Here is a 14,558-nt window from a genome sequence, read left to right on the forward strand (position 1 = left end):
TCAGAGTTGAGAGCTAAAAGCAGACTTTTACCTCAGAGTACTTCCTCTGCCAAGCTTCCAGGATGGCAGCCGCTTTCTCCTCGTTCCAGTTCAGGTGCGAGACTGCATCGTAGCCCTTAAAGTGCTCATACATCTGTTTAGGGGTCATAAGCTGGAACATGGTCTGCAGAGCCTGGGCACTGTTGGAGACAGATCATAAAAAATTTGAGTCAGATAAGCTGCAGTGAACTGCTTATCGTTCTCCTTTTCAAAACCTAAAAATCTACTCTATAGATATGTGCATGTGCAATGTGGCTCATGTGCTCAGTTACACACAGAATATCCCTGTCTGCGGTTTGTTTGTGAGAAATGTTTGTGTGTGTTCTGGCAACATTATAAAAAAAAACAAACAAAAAAAATGCCCTAATGTTTGTGACAAATTCATCAATAATAATCATCAGAAATAGACAGATTTTGATGTCTAATATCAGGGAACTATAACTTTAAGAGCACTACTGACAATAGCGTACATAAATCTGGCTTGAATCTGACACTTTGTTATAGCTTGGGTCTAGCTGTGAGGTCAGAGCTCTCTCCAACTTCATGCTGAGACATGCTGTACCACCAGGGTCAGAAATTAACGGGGGCTCGGGGGAAAAATGCCACCAAAATGACCAAAATGACCCAGATATTTAAAATGTAAGGGGAAACAAAAAAAAAAAAGCCCCCAGTAGTTAATTCCCGTTTTTTTTTTTTTTTATTAAGAACATTTAGTATACTTTATATATATATATATATATATATATATATATATATATATATATATATATATATATATATATATATATATATATATATATATATACACACACACACACACACACACACACATATATATGTAAATATGAAGACCAATCTAAGTTAATTCATGAGATATTTTTAAAATCTCTGCACGTCCGTCTGCGTGCTGTGACTTGCGCAGTGACGCGAGTCTTGTTAATGCACTGCAAAGATGGAGCGGTTTTTGATTTAAAAGAATAAAATCAGCTATGCAAACCCGGACACGCCATCAAACACTCCAACACAAAAAATTGGAGACATCCAAATTCACTTTGAAAATATTTACTATCGAGTCGTGGAAAATGGACTGGCTCGATACCTAAACTCATGCTAATGGCAATCTGGCTATCTTCTGCAAGGCCTGGAGGTCGCTGCTGGCAGCAATGAAGAGCGCCAGATTCTATCTGAGCTTCGAAAATGGACGATGAAGCTTTGTCTTGTGGCCATCGAAAAATATAAGGCGGAGACACATCAGCAGAGTTGTTCTCACAAATAAGTAATTAAATATTATGGAAGCTGTTTCTTTAGCTAATACATTTGTGATGAAAATGAATACAAATAAAAATACAGAGTTTGATGTAAATGGGTGACACTGTGTGTTTTATATGGTCAGAATAATATGAATAATAAATGCCCCTGAAAAGGAACTCCATTTGGCAAATATTGCCCTTTAATAAAAATTAATTTCTGACCCTGTGTACCACCACTTTCTTTCTTCTTCAGACCTACAGGTTCTGTGCTCCTGATGCACTTCAAGGTATATTCTGGTCTGCTCAGTCTTACCTGAGAAGGCTGCCACTATTGTTTTTTGTGGTCCCTCCGATGATGAGCTCCTCCTGCCAGTGCATATACTTTTTAGAGACTCCATGACAGCCACCGGTCAACACTCGGGCAATATCCAATGGCTATGGAAACACAAATGGCAGCAACCCGCGATTATAATCTTGGACATACTAAATTCAGCTAACAAATCTCTAGTAATACACAGAGCCTAACAAACTAAAGATCTTTATATCACATGTCATATTGAGACACCTGTTAGTTTTTATTTTGGTCTTCATGGTCTAATTAGCTGCCATCAGAGAACCTCATTTGCTGCTGTAATGCATCGACAGTTCAGTGTCTGTAAAGCACTTTTTATACTGCACCATAAACACACATGCATTAAGCATATTTAAGCTTTTTTTCTTTCTGCTAAATCATTACTAAATACATATTCATAAAATCACAACAGCCCACTAAATATATACCAAATATTAGTCATCAATGTTCATTGTGTAACTGCTTTATTGTAAATCAGGTAGATTTAACCGTAATGAAATAAATAAATGATACATGCGATTGTCATAATAGTGTGCCAACTCTATGTCTGTCTTCCTGGGCGTTTGTGTTATGTGTAAGTCAGGCTTACCCGTGTAGAGTTCTTATTGGGAGCTGATAACGGGCAGTCTGGGTCAGCAGGGTTGATGCAGGGACGGTCCATGTAGCCATGACCCACCTCAGCCTTGGCCAGTATTTCTTGCCAACTGCCCACAACTTTGGTCATGGTCTGCATATCAGCAAGCAGTGCCATTGGGTCAAAGTTCATCCACTGCAGAGGAGGTCTACCACTGTGGCAGGACAGAAGAATCAGCTTTAAACCAAAGCTCTATCTTCATTTCAACTGAGCATGTCTGATTTGGCATGCTAACAGCCTGGAGTGCATCTGATTTATGAGATGATCTAAGCCCTCTGTAGAGAGGATGGACTGTATCTCATATAACTGTCTTTGAAGCAGCAAAGCAGCACCATGGGCGGTATTTGAAAATATAACGGACGACTTCAGTTAAGCCAAATCCACTGACAGAATGTTTTGAGGATGGTTTCTAACTTTGGGGATGGTAGAGGCAGCGTTAAATGCATATTGGGATTCAGAATGCCTCCATAATGACAGCCCTGCTAAACTGAATCAGTCCAATCTTCTGAGCTTCATCCTCAACTAATTATTTTATTCTACTGGTCCCGCTCAAGGCCTACACCATCCCCACAACTAAGAGCTTTTTGAATCATCTTTAAAAACCTCTAATATTTCTGTTCCGCTCTCAGTTCCAGTCTCAGTCTGGCCTGCTCTTTCTGGATTTCAGGGCCCCTCTCTCTCTCCTCAGTAAATCTGTCCACATGCTATCCTTACATGCCCTCCCTTGTTTCCTAAGTCCTTACTCCCTCTTTCCTTTGTGCTGTCGTTCTCTTCCACTCCTACCAATCCGCTGTCCGCCTCTCCGGACCTCCCGTTGGTTCTGCACTGAACTAGCCGTCCATCTTTGCTGCATCTCTCTCTTTTTCTCTTTTCACAGTGGACTCATCTGGCTAACCCTCATTGCCTTAGACCACATTGTATGTGCCTAACCAGGCTTGGGTCATTATTCAGACTCCCCCAACCAGAACACAGTCAAATTCTTATTTACCGTCTACGATGGAGGGAGAAAAGAGAGGCTGAGAGAGGGAGAGAAAAAAAAAAAAAAAAAAAAGAGTGTTCTGCTTTTGCTGGACTGGAGGGAAGTCTGCTGAGTATAACTATTGCACAAAGCTATTAAAAGCAAAAGGGTAACAATTGTGTGGGGTCCCAGCTTGCCCAGGCCACAGAGCAGTTACAATGAGGGCCTTCAGAGAGGAGCAGCGCAGTCCTCTCATGCACAAACACAACAAAGCGGTCCTGCCAAATTACTGTTTACCATCCTACTGCCGCTGCCCCTCGCTCATAAGGCCACTTCTCATGCCAATCACTAAGGGTCTAGCATTTTATAATGTGAACTGTCTCAAAGATCCATCTGAAACACTTTAACAATCAACATTATCAGTGACTGACACTTACGGGAGATAGGCAACGCCTGAGTGTAGTTTAGCACCTTCCCAGAAGCAGTCCAGAGGAGTGATGATCAGACAAGGATGCAGATTCTCAATTATCTAAAAGGATGGAGGTCATTAAGCTCATTTATGTCACTCCCCATGTAACAGAGTACATACTATGGTCAGTTTGCAGTATCTCACCTGGTAGACTAAATTATTTTCTGTGACGACTTCTCCTGATTTGTAGCATAAATGTTCTAATGTCCATTTCCTACAAGGTATAAAGGAGTCACCCAATGTTCATGATAAAACAACACATTCAGTTTCAAATGAAGATACATAGTGAAAAACAGAAAACAGAAATGTGGGGGAAAAGCATGCATTGCAACCAAATGGAGCTGTACACTGCTTCCTTAAGCCAACACGAATGGTGAATTACCTGTTGTACATGTAAACATGCACTCTGCTTGCTTTAATGGCAGAGTCCAAGTGCTGCTTGAGCGCCTCCACTGTCAGAATGTTAGCACCGTGCTGCCGTGGAGTCTGGATCATTAGCTGAGGGTTAAACATGGCCTCCTCACCGATCTTCTGCCGTGTGTATTTAAGCTCCTGATTTACCCTACCACCCACTAGACGGGAGGGAAGGAAAGAGAAAGGAGAAAATGTATGAGATATTGCGACAGGGGCCAGATATACTGTGGATGCTCTTATGTAATAATATCTGGAACATCCCATGATCCAGCATGAACTGCATGACTGAAAGCTGACATTGTGTAGAGGTTATGCATAGCAATGAGAAAGGGTAATTTCACTGTTCCATTATTACCAACATAACCGCTCACTACTGTCGACAGTAAGATAATTCTTTTTAAAGAACACAGATGGTCAAAAAAAGAAAACAGTATCACTACATAATTATCAACTCGCATCATCCGATTGAATAAATTTACTTTTAAAGCTCTTAAACACATGCATAGCCAGCTCTTAGACACATAAGATTGATGAGTGTAATCAGTGGCACATAAAGTAAGTACAGTATACGTGCATGTCTATTTCTGTGTGTGTGTGTGTGTGTGTGTGTGTGTGTGTGTGTGTGTGTGTGTGTGTCCTTAAGCGCTCGGGCTCCTCAAGTGGCATCCCTAAGCCTCAAACTGCTACAAAAGTCGTCTTTCAAAGAGAACTGCTGACCAGTGGCCAAGTCTGCCTCTCAAAGCTGACGATTCTTCATGTTCCATTTACTTGCCCACAGAGAAAAATCAGACTTCTCCATTTTCAGGATCAAGAATCCTGCAAGCGGCTGTCCCACTTACACCAACCATCACACAATGCGGCTCACTCATGCAAGTAATTGGGTAAATTCACTACAACCAAATACACTCTGGCTTAAACACACCTTAGTGCTGATATAGGAAATGTTGTTACATATCGGAAAGTAGGAAACCTGGATACCTTTGATATTCTGAAAGTTAAATAACTGTAATTGCGATGTGAAAAGACTGGATTAGCCAATCTGTCCTCACAAGGGTTTGAAGGAGCAGTTTGCTACTTTTTATACTAGTTGCTTCATGTACATTCCCTCCAGCTGGCTTTGTACTGTATGTTCATGACTTCTTTTTCTGTTTTTTCAGATAGCGTCACAAAGCACAAGCTCACTTTTTATACATACCAGAATTTTTTTTTTTTTTATCTTATTTTGAAAGTAAGCATTTAAGCATGCATTTAAACGACTGACTAATCTAGCAACAGTGATCAGTTTGTACGGTAGGCCTGAGCTGTGTGTTTTGCAGCCATTGTAACTGAATTAAAGATAAGAAAACCATGCTTTTCTCTGAGGCTAGACCACCAAGTCAGTTTGGAAAGGACTAGCAGGGAAAGGAAAAATGTCTACCCACATTAGGACAACATTATGGAGTCTTTCTTCCTCAGCCCAAAACGCACTCACATCTGATCTTGTTTTAGAGCATGTTTATAATATCCATGATTAATCGCAGCCTTGACCAAAGCCAAGCTTAGCTTCAACATGGTTATGGAAGCCAGGTTGATTACGGCCTAATATGGCTTAGCATGTTCTTTATTTAGTCCTCTGGAACACCAGCAGATTTTGGGGAGAAGAAAATGTTCTAGAAGTCATCAGAGAGCCATGACTGTTCGGCAGAGATCTCCTTGCTATGAGGAGAATGTGAGCCGAGTAGCCTGCTGATGATCGGATGCTCACCAGATGCCAGCCAAGATTTACCAAGGAAAGACAATAACGCACATGGCCTGCTTTCAGGGATGAAACCCAATATGTGTTATGTAATATTTTTAAAAAGATTTACAAGCATTGGATTATGTGAATGTCATAATACATCAGGACCCTTTAAAGCACATATCCAGAGCATCTGAGCTTGATTAGGATGGTTACAGCTTTAGTTTGAAGGCTCATTTACATATTATGGCCTCTCTTGAATATAATTTCTATATTAACATTTATATATTATAGGACTGTGACATCATTATTGCAAAGGGAAATATATGATAATGTTTAACTAGCATACTGTATATCTGCCATACCATATATAGCAAAATCCATACTGTAAAGTACGTATGAGGAAAACAGACATGCAAGGAACAAACATATCACAATGAACTTTTTATGTCTACAATATAACTGGATATTTCCCACTTTGGGCAGCCCTAGATTTTTCCCCAAATAGTGAGCGAGAGGGATGTGAGTGAACTGGGTGTGTATGTCAGTGTGTTTGAGCCTAAACTGGGCTCATTCATTTTGTTGCATAACATTAACCCCTGACCCTCCCTTTTCACTGCTGGGTGAGTGTGGATTGGAAGGGGCCCGGTTTTCAAGCTCTGCCCTATGATTCTCACTATTCAGCCATGAGCTGGCTTTTTATTGGTCTGCCTTAGAGGCTAGCATGGGGCTCCTCACTTCAAGAAGGCACCCCTCCGACACACACACACACACACACACACACACACGCACACACACCACAGCTCCATTGCTCTCCACCTGATCCTGCCAAGTACACCATACCAGCTCTAGCCAATCCTGCTGCTGGTGCTGCTCACTGGGGGCTGGTGAGGCAGGGAGGGGTGCTGCGTGTGGTGACACATGAAGGCACTTTTTATGAGTGTGTTGCGGGCGGGATTAGCTGGATTAGAACCCAACTCGGAGAGACCCCCCTGCGGTCATGCGGAAGTCCTCAAGCGGTTTTTGAGAGCCAGAGCCATGCTCCCCATTTCTGCTGGGCACTGCCATGCTACCTGCTTCTGGACTGTCTTTACATTTACGTGTCTCTTTAATTACAAATGGAACAAGTCCAGGGAGACTAAGACAGTACGGCCCTGATCTAAGCATCCAGCACCATCTCTCAGCATAGTTTATGCTGCACCTGATGAGCACTGACTAAGATGAAGCAAGATTAATCAAAACTAATGTTGAGTGCTAACAGGTTATTTTAAATAAAGAGTGCCATATTACGGATTAGCGGTGAGTAGCAGTGCCATCTTTCAGCTCCAGGGTCTCCGGTTTAATCCTGAGCTAACGTTACTGACCGTGTGGTGTTTTGCATGTTCTTCTTGTGTCTATGTGGGTTTCCTTCGGGTTCTCTGGTTTCCTCCCACCTCCCAAAAATAGGCTGGTTGGTAGATTGGCTACTTTAAATTGGTCCTAGGTGAGAATGAGTGCGTGCATATATGTGTGTGTGTGTGTGTGTGTGTTGTGCCCTGCAAGAGACTGGCATCTTATTCAGGGTGCATTTCAGCCTCACACCCAGTGCTCCCAGGATAGGCTCTGGATCCACCATGACCTTAACCAGGATAAAGTGGTTAATAAATATGAATGAAAATACTATTACTTGATTAAGGAGTAATAGTTTAGTCACATTTACTTCTATCAGCGTTTCTGATAATAAGAGGCACCTAGTAAGGTTATGCTGAGCAATTTGTCTTGATTCAATCTAAACTGACAGCAAGCTAACTTTGCATACTAAATCGTGCACCCAATGGCCACACACCACCAACACTCCTCAGCCCTTTTAGAGCTTTCTGGAGATAAGAGAAAAGAGGGATGTGATGTCATTGAAGGTGGGAGTGAAAGAGTAGGAGAGAGTGAGAGGTGACAGAGAGGGAGAGAGAGAGAGTTCCTGACCCGCAGCTGTGGCACAATGCCCCCAAGCAGTCTGCCGACCCCTGACACAAATTTTACACCGCAGCTGCCATTTACTCCACGCTGCATTACCATATGTATGGCCTGCTCTTCCCTAATTATGCTAATCACATGTCCAGAGCTGCGCCTTGAAAAAATGGGTGTATTTAGCAGTCCGCTGCGTACAAATGCAGCTTACTGCAATCCAGAGATGTACATTCAGAGTGCCTTGAAAGGCCAGATTTTTCCACGTTGCTGGCTTCATTCAGGTCGCTTACCCTGAAGAAAAAAAAAAAAAGCTTTTCAAATCAACTAGATCGCAATGCAACAAAAAAGTAGGGAGAGAATGTGTGCGTGTGTGTGTGCGCTCATAGTACTGAGGATTCTGAGTGTGCACCGACCCAAACACTGAGTGAGTTCCAGCAAAATAAGATATCATCCACAGGCATACACATGTCTAAGTAATATTCTCTAGTGTAAGCAGCTATTTGTGACTTAAGTTGCATAAGTTGCATAATATTGTACTATTATACTTTATAAGAGCAAAATATAGATCTTTTGTGTTTTTTTTTTTTTTACATTTTTTGGTCTTTCTGCAAATAGTCAAAATGTCAGTATACGCACCTACACTCATTCTACTTCAGATCTGCTAAAACTATGCAGTGCATTTACTGTTTAACTGCTTAATAGCAACACAGGACTACAAATCCTACTTTGAAAAATACAAATTTCCAGTTCTTGACAATGTGTACAATTTTTTCAAAATCTCTTCTCAAATCCCTGTTTTACGGCTTCGTTCAGATTTAAATCAATAACTAAGCTACATCTTTTGAAAAGGCTTACACAATGTCAACATAGCTGTTCATAACTCTAAGTGTGCTGCTCAGTGTATTCTGCATCACGACGTCTCTTTACTCTTTTCCCACTTTGAAATTTTAAGCCTGTTAAGACTGAAGAAAAACTGGCCCTCTAGCCCAAACACAAATATCTCTATAACTGCTTCCACTATCTTCTTTCTCTCTCTTTCTCTCACTCTCACTCTCTGAGAGGACGAGAGGGGGAGGGCCGGACCACCCGGCATCCGTGGCAAGACACAGTGTTTACATTGCTGTGCTTCACTCTGTAATACATCTGGCATCCCAGGGCTGGACTCCCAAGAGAGGAGGGGAGGAGGGATGTGAGGCGAGGAGAGTAAAAGCGGGGGGAGGGTGTTTAGTGTGGGGAAACGTTTCGGAAGGAAAGCAAGCAGAAGCTGGGGTGGGGGGGCACATGGGTAAGTGAGAGGGAGAGTGAAAGAGTGAGTGAGTGAGAGAGAGAGAGAGAGAGAGAGAGAGAGAGAGAGAGAGAGAGAGAGAGAAGAGAAAGAAACATTCTGGTGTCTCTGGTTTTTGAATAACATCAGGTGAAGGCATGCAGAACATAAACACAGGACTTGGAGGCCTGTCAGCATGCCAGTTGTGAATGGGAAGTGCTCCATTTGTCCCTGTCTTCCACACACATCTGTCTTTTTCAGACTCTTTCAAACGGTTTACAGCAGCACTGACAAAAATGCCCACTGGAAGGAAGATTATACACACATCATAATCCAGTATTACCTGTGGAAACAACATTGCTAGCCACAACAGCCTTTGCTGGTGTATCTTAACTGTGTGAGCAACAAAACTACTTATCATCCACTACGTACATTACACCGTAATGCAACAGACACTGTATTTACACAGCAATCATTTATATTAGACAGCTAGTCTCATAATTACAAACACTCTACAAGTGACACACTTGTTTATTTCACTCTCCTCACCACAGAACAGAGAGGCTGTTTCATCCACAGTAGAAGACAAGATAAATTTTTACACATATGCATCACAGACTAGTTGCCCTTGAGTATAACCATGCCAAAGAGCCAATCATAACCATGTGTTCATATGTTTAATGGGGAATATGCACTTTCCTCCACCTGTTAAATGCTTGTCCTACTAGATGACAGGATTTAGCTACGTTCTGGTCCATTTACTTCTTTCTCTGAGAATCATACAAGCTTGAAAGTAAAGCCTGAAACAACTGATGCTTTAGATATCTGCCATAGTCATATTGATCACAATCACTGATAAAATCATACTGCCCCCTACTGGGTGCATCTAAGACATTGCTTGTGGCTCTTAATTTTAAACTGACCTCAACAATGAAATAAATATGGCATAATGGTGTTTGCCTCTTACTATTCTCTCCACCTCCAGCGTGGGCTGGAAGCCCTCACTCCACACCAGGCTCATTCAGCCTGGTATCAGATGAGCTTTTAAATAGTGGCGGCACCACTTGATGACCTCAGGTCCTAAGGGACGCAGCCTTGTGGCCTCCAATTCCATGGCCCCCACCCCCCCACTTTTTGAGAATGGCACAGTCTAACTCACAATATCTTAATGATTTCTCTGTAGGACTGGTTCCTTTCTACCAAGTGGGATGATCTCCAGAAGCGCAACTGTTCATGAGAAATGGTTTTAATTAAACAGTTCTAGCATCTCAAAGAGTTTGTATTTTTGTACAGTTGAAATGCCATATTATCGCTATCTCTCAATGAGGTTTAGAAGTGGTTTCACTATTATGAACAGAACACCCAAGATCATTGAAGAGACTGCTTCTGAAGGAACCTTACCCTGAAAAAACATACACAAGAAAGTAATTACAGTGTAAAGAAACGAAAACTGTAAGCTGGCAATGCAGATTTTAGAAAGACACAAATACTCACTGCAAAGATCTGACTGGATCTTTGCATAAACACTCTGGGCAACACTCACGAACTTTGTCTATTACGTGAAAAAGGCGTCATATTTTTAATGCCTGCTTTCAGAGACATCTTTCCTCGGTTTTTATAAATTTAGCCGTGACATCATACTGTGAATGTAATGAAAACCTAGTGCTGAACAATACATACATTACTGTGGCTCTACAGTTAGCTAACTTGGCTTACATCTCCCTTTTTGTCAATGGCATACCTTTCAGTTACAGATACACACTCAAACCTGAGAAGCTGAAACTAAATTAAAACATAAACAGGCTTCTCTCAAATGTTCTAAGACAGTGAATGCACATGCGGTTCCTTCCCGAGTTGGTTAAGTCCATAAAAGCACGACCTACATCAGTCTTAACTGTAAAATTTGTACAGAAACCAAACAAATTATATTCCTTGGACCTGCGCGGTTCTAAATGGCGAGTGATGAAAGCTGAGATGAGATCACGCCGATCCCCATTTGAGCTGAATTTAAGCAGAAGGTACAAGACAAAGTGCAATAGTGGGGTCGTTCAGAGGTCGCTAGGAAAAGGCTGCTCCAAATGAAACATAAACATGCATCCTAATGGACACCGGCCCGACATCTTCCAGCTCAAAAAAATCCCGGGACAGGCAGAACTAATCTATCCCTCAGCTACAGCGCTTAATCCAAACAAACAGATTTCAATGTTCTTGCATCTGGCAGCTGTCATCTCTCCGAATCTGGATCTCTAAGGAGGGGTTTTGTGATTGGCTGTCACCTAAAAAGCCTGTCACAGAGCAACTGGGCTCGTTTAGGAAATATGTTCGTGCTGCGTTCATGTTTAAGATTGGTCAAAATGATTGTTATAGCATTTTAAACATCGTTTCTGTTTTACTTCACGAATTTAAGTATTAGTGTGTAATGTTACAGTAAAACCACATTCAAGAAAACACAGGCTTCAGCATAGTTCTGACAACTTAAAGTGCTTTCTACTTGGGTAAAAGGCACTTTAAGTTGTCAGAACTATGTTGCTGGTCCTGACAAAGTTGTTTTTATACACACCCACCCCAAAACCACCACCACCACCACCACAACAACAACAACAACAACAACAAGTCTACAGCTGCTCTCAGCTACAGTTTCTCAGTGCCAAGCAACATCTCGAAGCTGATGCTGGCATCTGAGAAGAGTGTTATTATACTAGTGTGGCTCATACAGCCTGATATTCTGATAGGCTGACTGAAAAGAAGACCAGGCTGTCCATCATTAACATAATTAAATGAAAGAAAACATGGCTGGTTAAATACAGCGGCTCGGTGTAATCGAATGGCGCTATCAAAACTCCTCCATTTTGCTGGAATGCAGATCAAAGTCTCAACTCGCCCCTCCCCACTGCAAAAAAACACCACCACCCGCACTTCACGGCCCCAAACAGCGACTTTATTTCCCGCAAACTCGCTAAAAAACTGCCGAAAATCATGTCAGGTCTGTTAGTTAAGCGTAGTGAGGCTTCTCTGTGTGTCCCGCGTTCAGCCTCTGTTCTCTCTCTCTTCATCCTTTAACCCTGAGACAAATCTTTTTGGAAAGTTGAAAGCCGTCCAAAACAGGACCACACACAGCCACTCGGATCACATTCAGCTGCTGGAGGCAGGCAGACACATACACACACAGACACACACATACACACGCTCGCACCCCCTCACAAAATGGCGGCTTTGTCAAACATTTCTTTAGTTAAAAACACAAATTAGGCAGTGTTAGTAAAATACACAACCGCGGCGGCGTCAGACGCCTCGTTCGGGTCGCGCGCGCGCAGCAGCAGCAGCAACGCAGCGTTAGCAAAATGAACAAAAACAACCATTTTGACCGTTTTACTGGACTTCATAAGACTTTATCACACAATAAACAAATCCTCCAGCATCCCACCTACCGTATCATATCTGAACGTATATGTTCAAGAAAGCAGTACGATATATAAAGCCGAGATATAAGAGAAAGGAACTTAGTTTCTTACCTTCCACCCAGAGGTTCTCCACGTTGGTCTCCAGATTAGCTGCCCTCAAACCAACAGCGAAAGCTCCAAATATTAAAAGGCCCACAACTAAAAACTTGCCACAGTTCTTTTGGATATAACAGCCGAGTCTGAACAGAAGTTTTTGAAACTTTGCTCTCAGCCACAGCGGTGCTTTTCTTCCAGTCGCCTTACCCTACAACAACAACAACAACAACAACACAATATTAGGCTGTTTCTCTCTGACGGAACTCATCAGGCTGAAGCATTTTTCTGGCTCCTTATTTATCCAGAGCACTGTGCTGTCAGACAGCCGCTATTACCAACCCCATGTGTGCCAGTAAGCGTGGTTTAAACCGTAACTGATGCTATTTAATGATACAGGTTTCTTATAGAAAGGTTCACAGCGTAACGGTTCACTACATGTGTACATGATCCTGAGGATTCAGCACTACAGCTCATCATTTTTCAGCTTTGCACTAATGCTACTAATACACATGCTGCATTCGTGCCACACATGTAGTCTATCAGAAGTAGTACTTTTTGGTCAGAGCATAGTAAACTCGTTCAGCGGTGCAGCATTAGTGAGACTGACCAAACGGTGTCAAGTGATTCGAGTCTGTAGGTGCACGTGGGTTCCGCTGCTGCAGCACCGCTCGAGCTTAGCCATAACAAACGACATAAACTCGCGTAGTAAACAGTGCGTACTCCAGCGGCGTGCTGGTTTCTCCTAACGCGTGCTGGGGATGTAGCCATAGAGTCGCGCGACGCTGAGAAGCGGCCATCACTGGGGCACTTACGGCAGTGTTTGTGAACGGAAGAGGGCAGCCACATGGAGTTTGTCTCAGCCGTACGGGAGGAAAACTACTCCCCGTGTAGATACTATCGCGAAAAACGTATCGGTTCTGCACTAGGCATGCTAGAAAAGAGCAGCTGTACTCAGAGAAATAGCGGAGATATAGGTGGAGCTAATGCTAATGTATAAGCGGCAATGTGACAGTTATCTCACAGTGACCCTGAAAGAGCGCAAAACACAAAACAGCAGCATAAAAAGTCAAGAAAAAAAAAAAAAAAAAACGACGTCCCGTTACGCGGCGACTTAACAATAATGATGGGGTGTGTAACCGTCTGTCCTGCACCGACTAAATAAAAACGCAGAGCACCTCTGATATCTGCTCGAGCGCGAACGCTGCATCGCAGTAGCTCGGCCGCTGTAAGTACTCCAAGTCCGGCGGGGCTGCGCGACCGTTCCGTCTAGTCCTCCGCGTTACCCTCGGCCGATCGGGCTCCCCGTTTTCCTGATCGAAGGAGACGTTACCAGCCGAGGCCATGTTGTCCAGTCCTCGCTCTCGGCACTAGTCGATCGGCCCGCAAGCGTCGCTGAATATCCGAAGCAAACGGCGTTTGTGTGTCGGTGCTCGCAGAGCCACAAAGCGCTTCATACTCCTGTTTGGCACGGCGAGTCAGAGTCGGCGCCTTCCATTGCAACATTTCGCGAATCCGGAGGTCTCCGATGATTCTCGCATTCACAGTTTCTCTCTTAAAAAAAAGCAAAAAAAGCGGAAAAATTCTTAGAAGCCAGAGCGCTTTCTGTACTGCGAGGCACGACGGCTCCGTGGCCGATGCATTCTGTGTTTTGTGCTTATGTGAGTTCCTATGTGTGTGTGTGTTTTGTGTGTGTGTGTGTGTGTGTTGAGGGCCGCGGGACACAGCGGTCTCTCTGCGATTCAATAAGATGAGGAGGGGAAAAGAGAGAGCACTCTCCATTCGGAGACGGAGGAGGAGGAGGAGGGGTAAGTCACAAAAAACAAAAAAAAAACCTTCATGCCGAAATCCCGCCTCCAGGTCTGTCAGGTGGCCGGGGTTTCTCGGCTCTGATTGGTTCCAGAAGGGCAAAAAATTACTCAGCAAACACGACTATTATTAGCTGCTTAGCAACAGCTCACCAAAGTAGAGAGACCACCCAGGCGGCCCGAGTAGCGCGTGTGCGTCCCGAAAGTTTGAGGGG

At 43.1% G+C, this 14,558-nt stretch overlaps 1 protein-coding gene across 1 annotated transcript in view; it reads right to left on the reverse strand.

Moving 5' to 3' along the window:
- The window catches only part of ptch1 (patched 1), a 51,372-nt gene extending 37,045 nt beyond the window's left edge, over positions 1–14,327 (reverse strand). The window contains exons 1-8 of the mRNA XM_026913561.3: positions 13,714–14,327; positions 12,554–12,746; positions 4,085–4,274; positions 3,847–3,916; positions 3,671–3,762; positions 2,231–2,429; positions 1,603–1,724; positions 32–179 (exon numbers count right to left, since the gene is read on the reverse strand). Of these exons, the coding sequence (XP_026769362.3) occupies positions 32–179; positions 1,603–1,724; positions 2,231–2,429; positions 3,671–3,762; positions 3,847–3,916; positions 4,085–4,274; positions 12,554–12,746; positions 13,714–13,881 (1,182 nt within the window). The 5' untranslated portion in view covers positions 13,882–14,327. The remainder of the gene's footprint in view (positions 1–31; positions 180–1,602; positions 1,725–2,230; positions 2,430–3,670; positions 3,763–3,846; positions 3,917–4,084; positions 4,275–12,553; positions 12,747–13,713) is intronic.
- Positions 14,328–14,558: the final 231 nt, after the last annotated feature.

The sequence above is a fragment of the Pangasianodon hypophthalmus genome, chromosome 8, assembly GCF_027358585.1.
Source record: "Pangasianodon hypophthalmus isolate fPanHyp1 chromosome 8, fPanHyp1.pri, whole genome shotgun sequence".
NCBI classification, from domain to species: Eukaryota; Metazoa; Chordata; class Actinopteri; order Siluriformes; family Pangasiidae; genus Pangasianodon; species Pangasianodon hypophthalmus.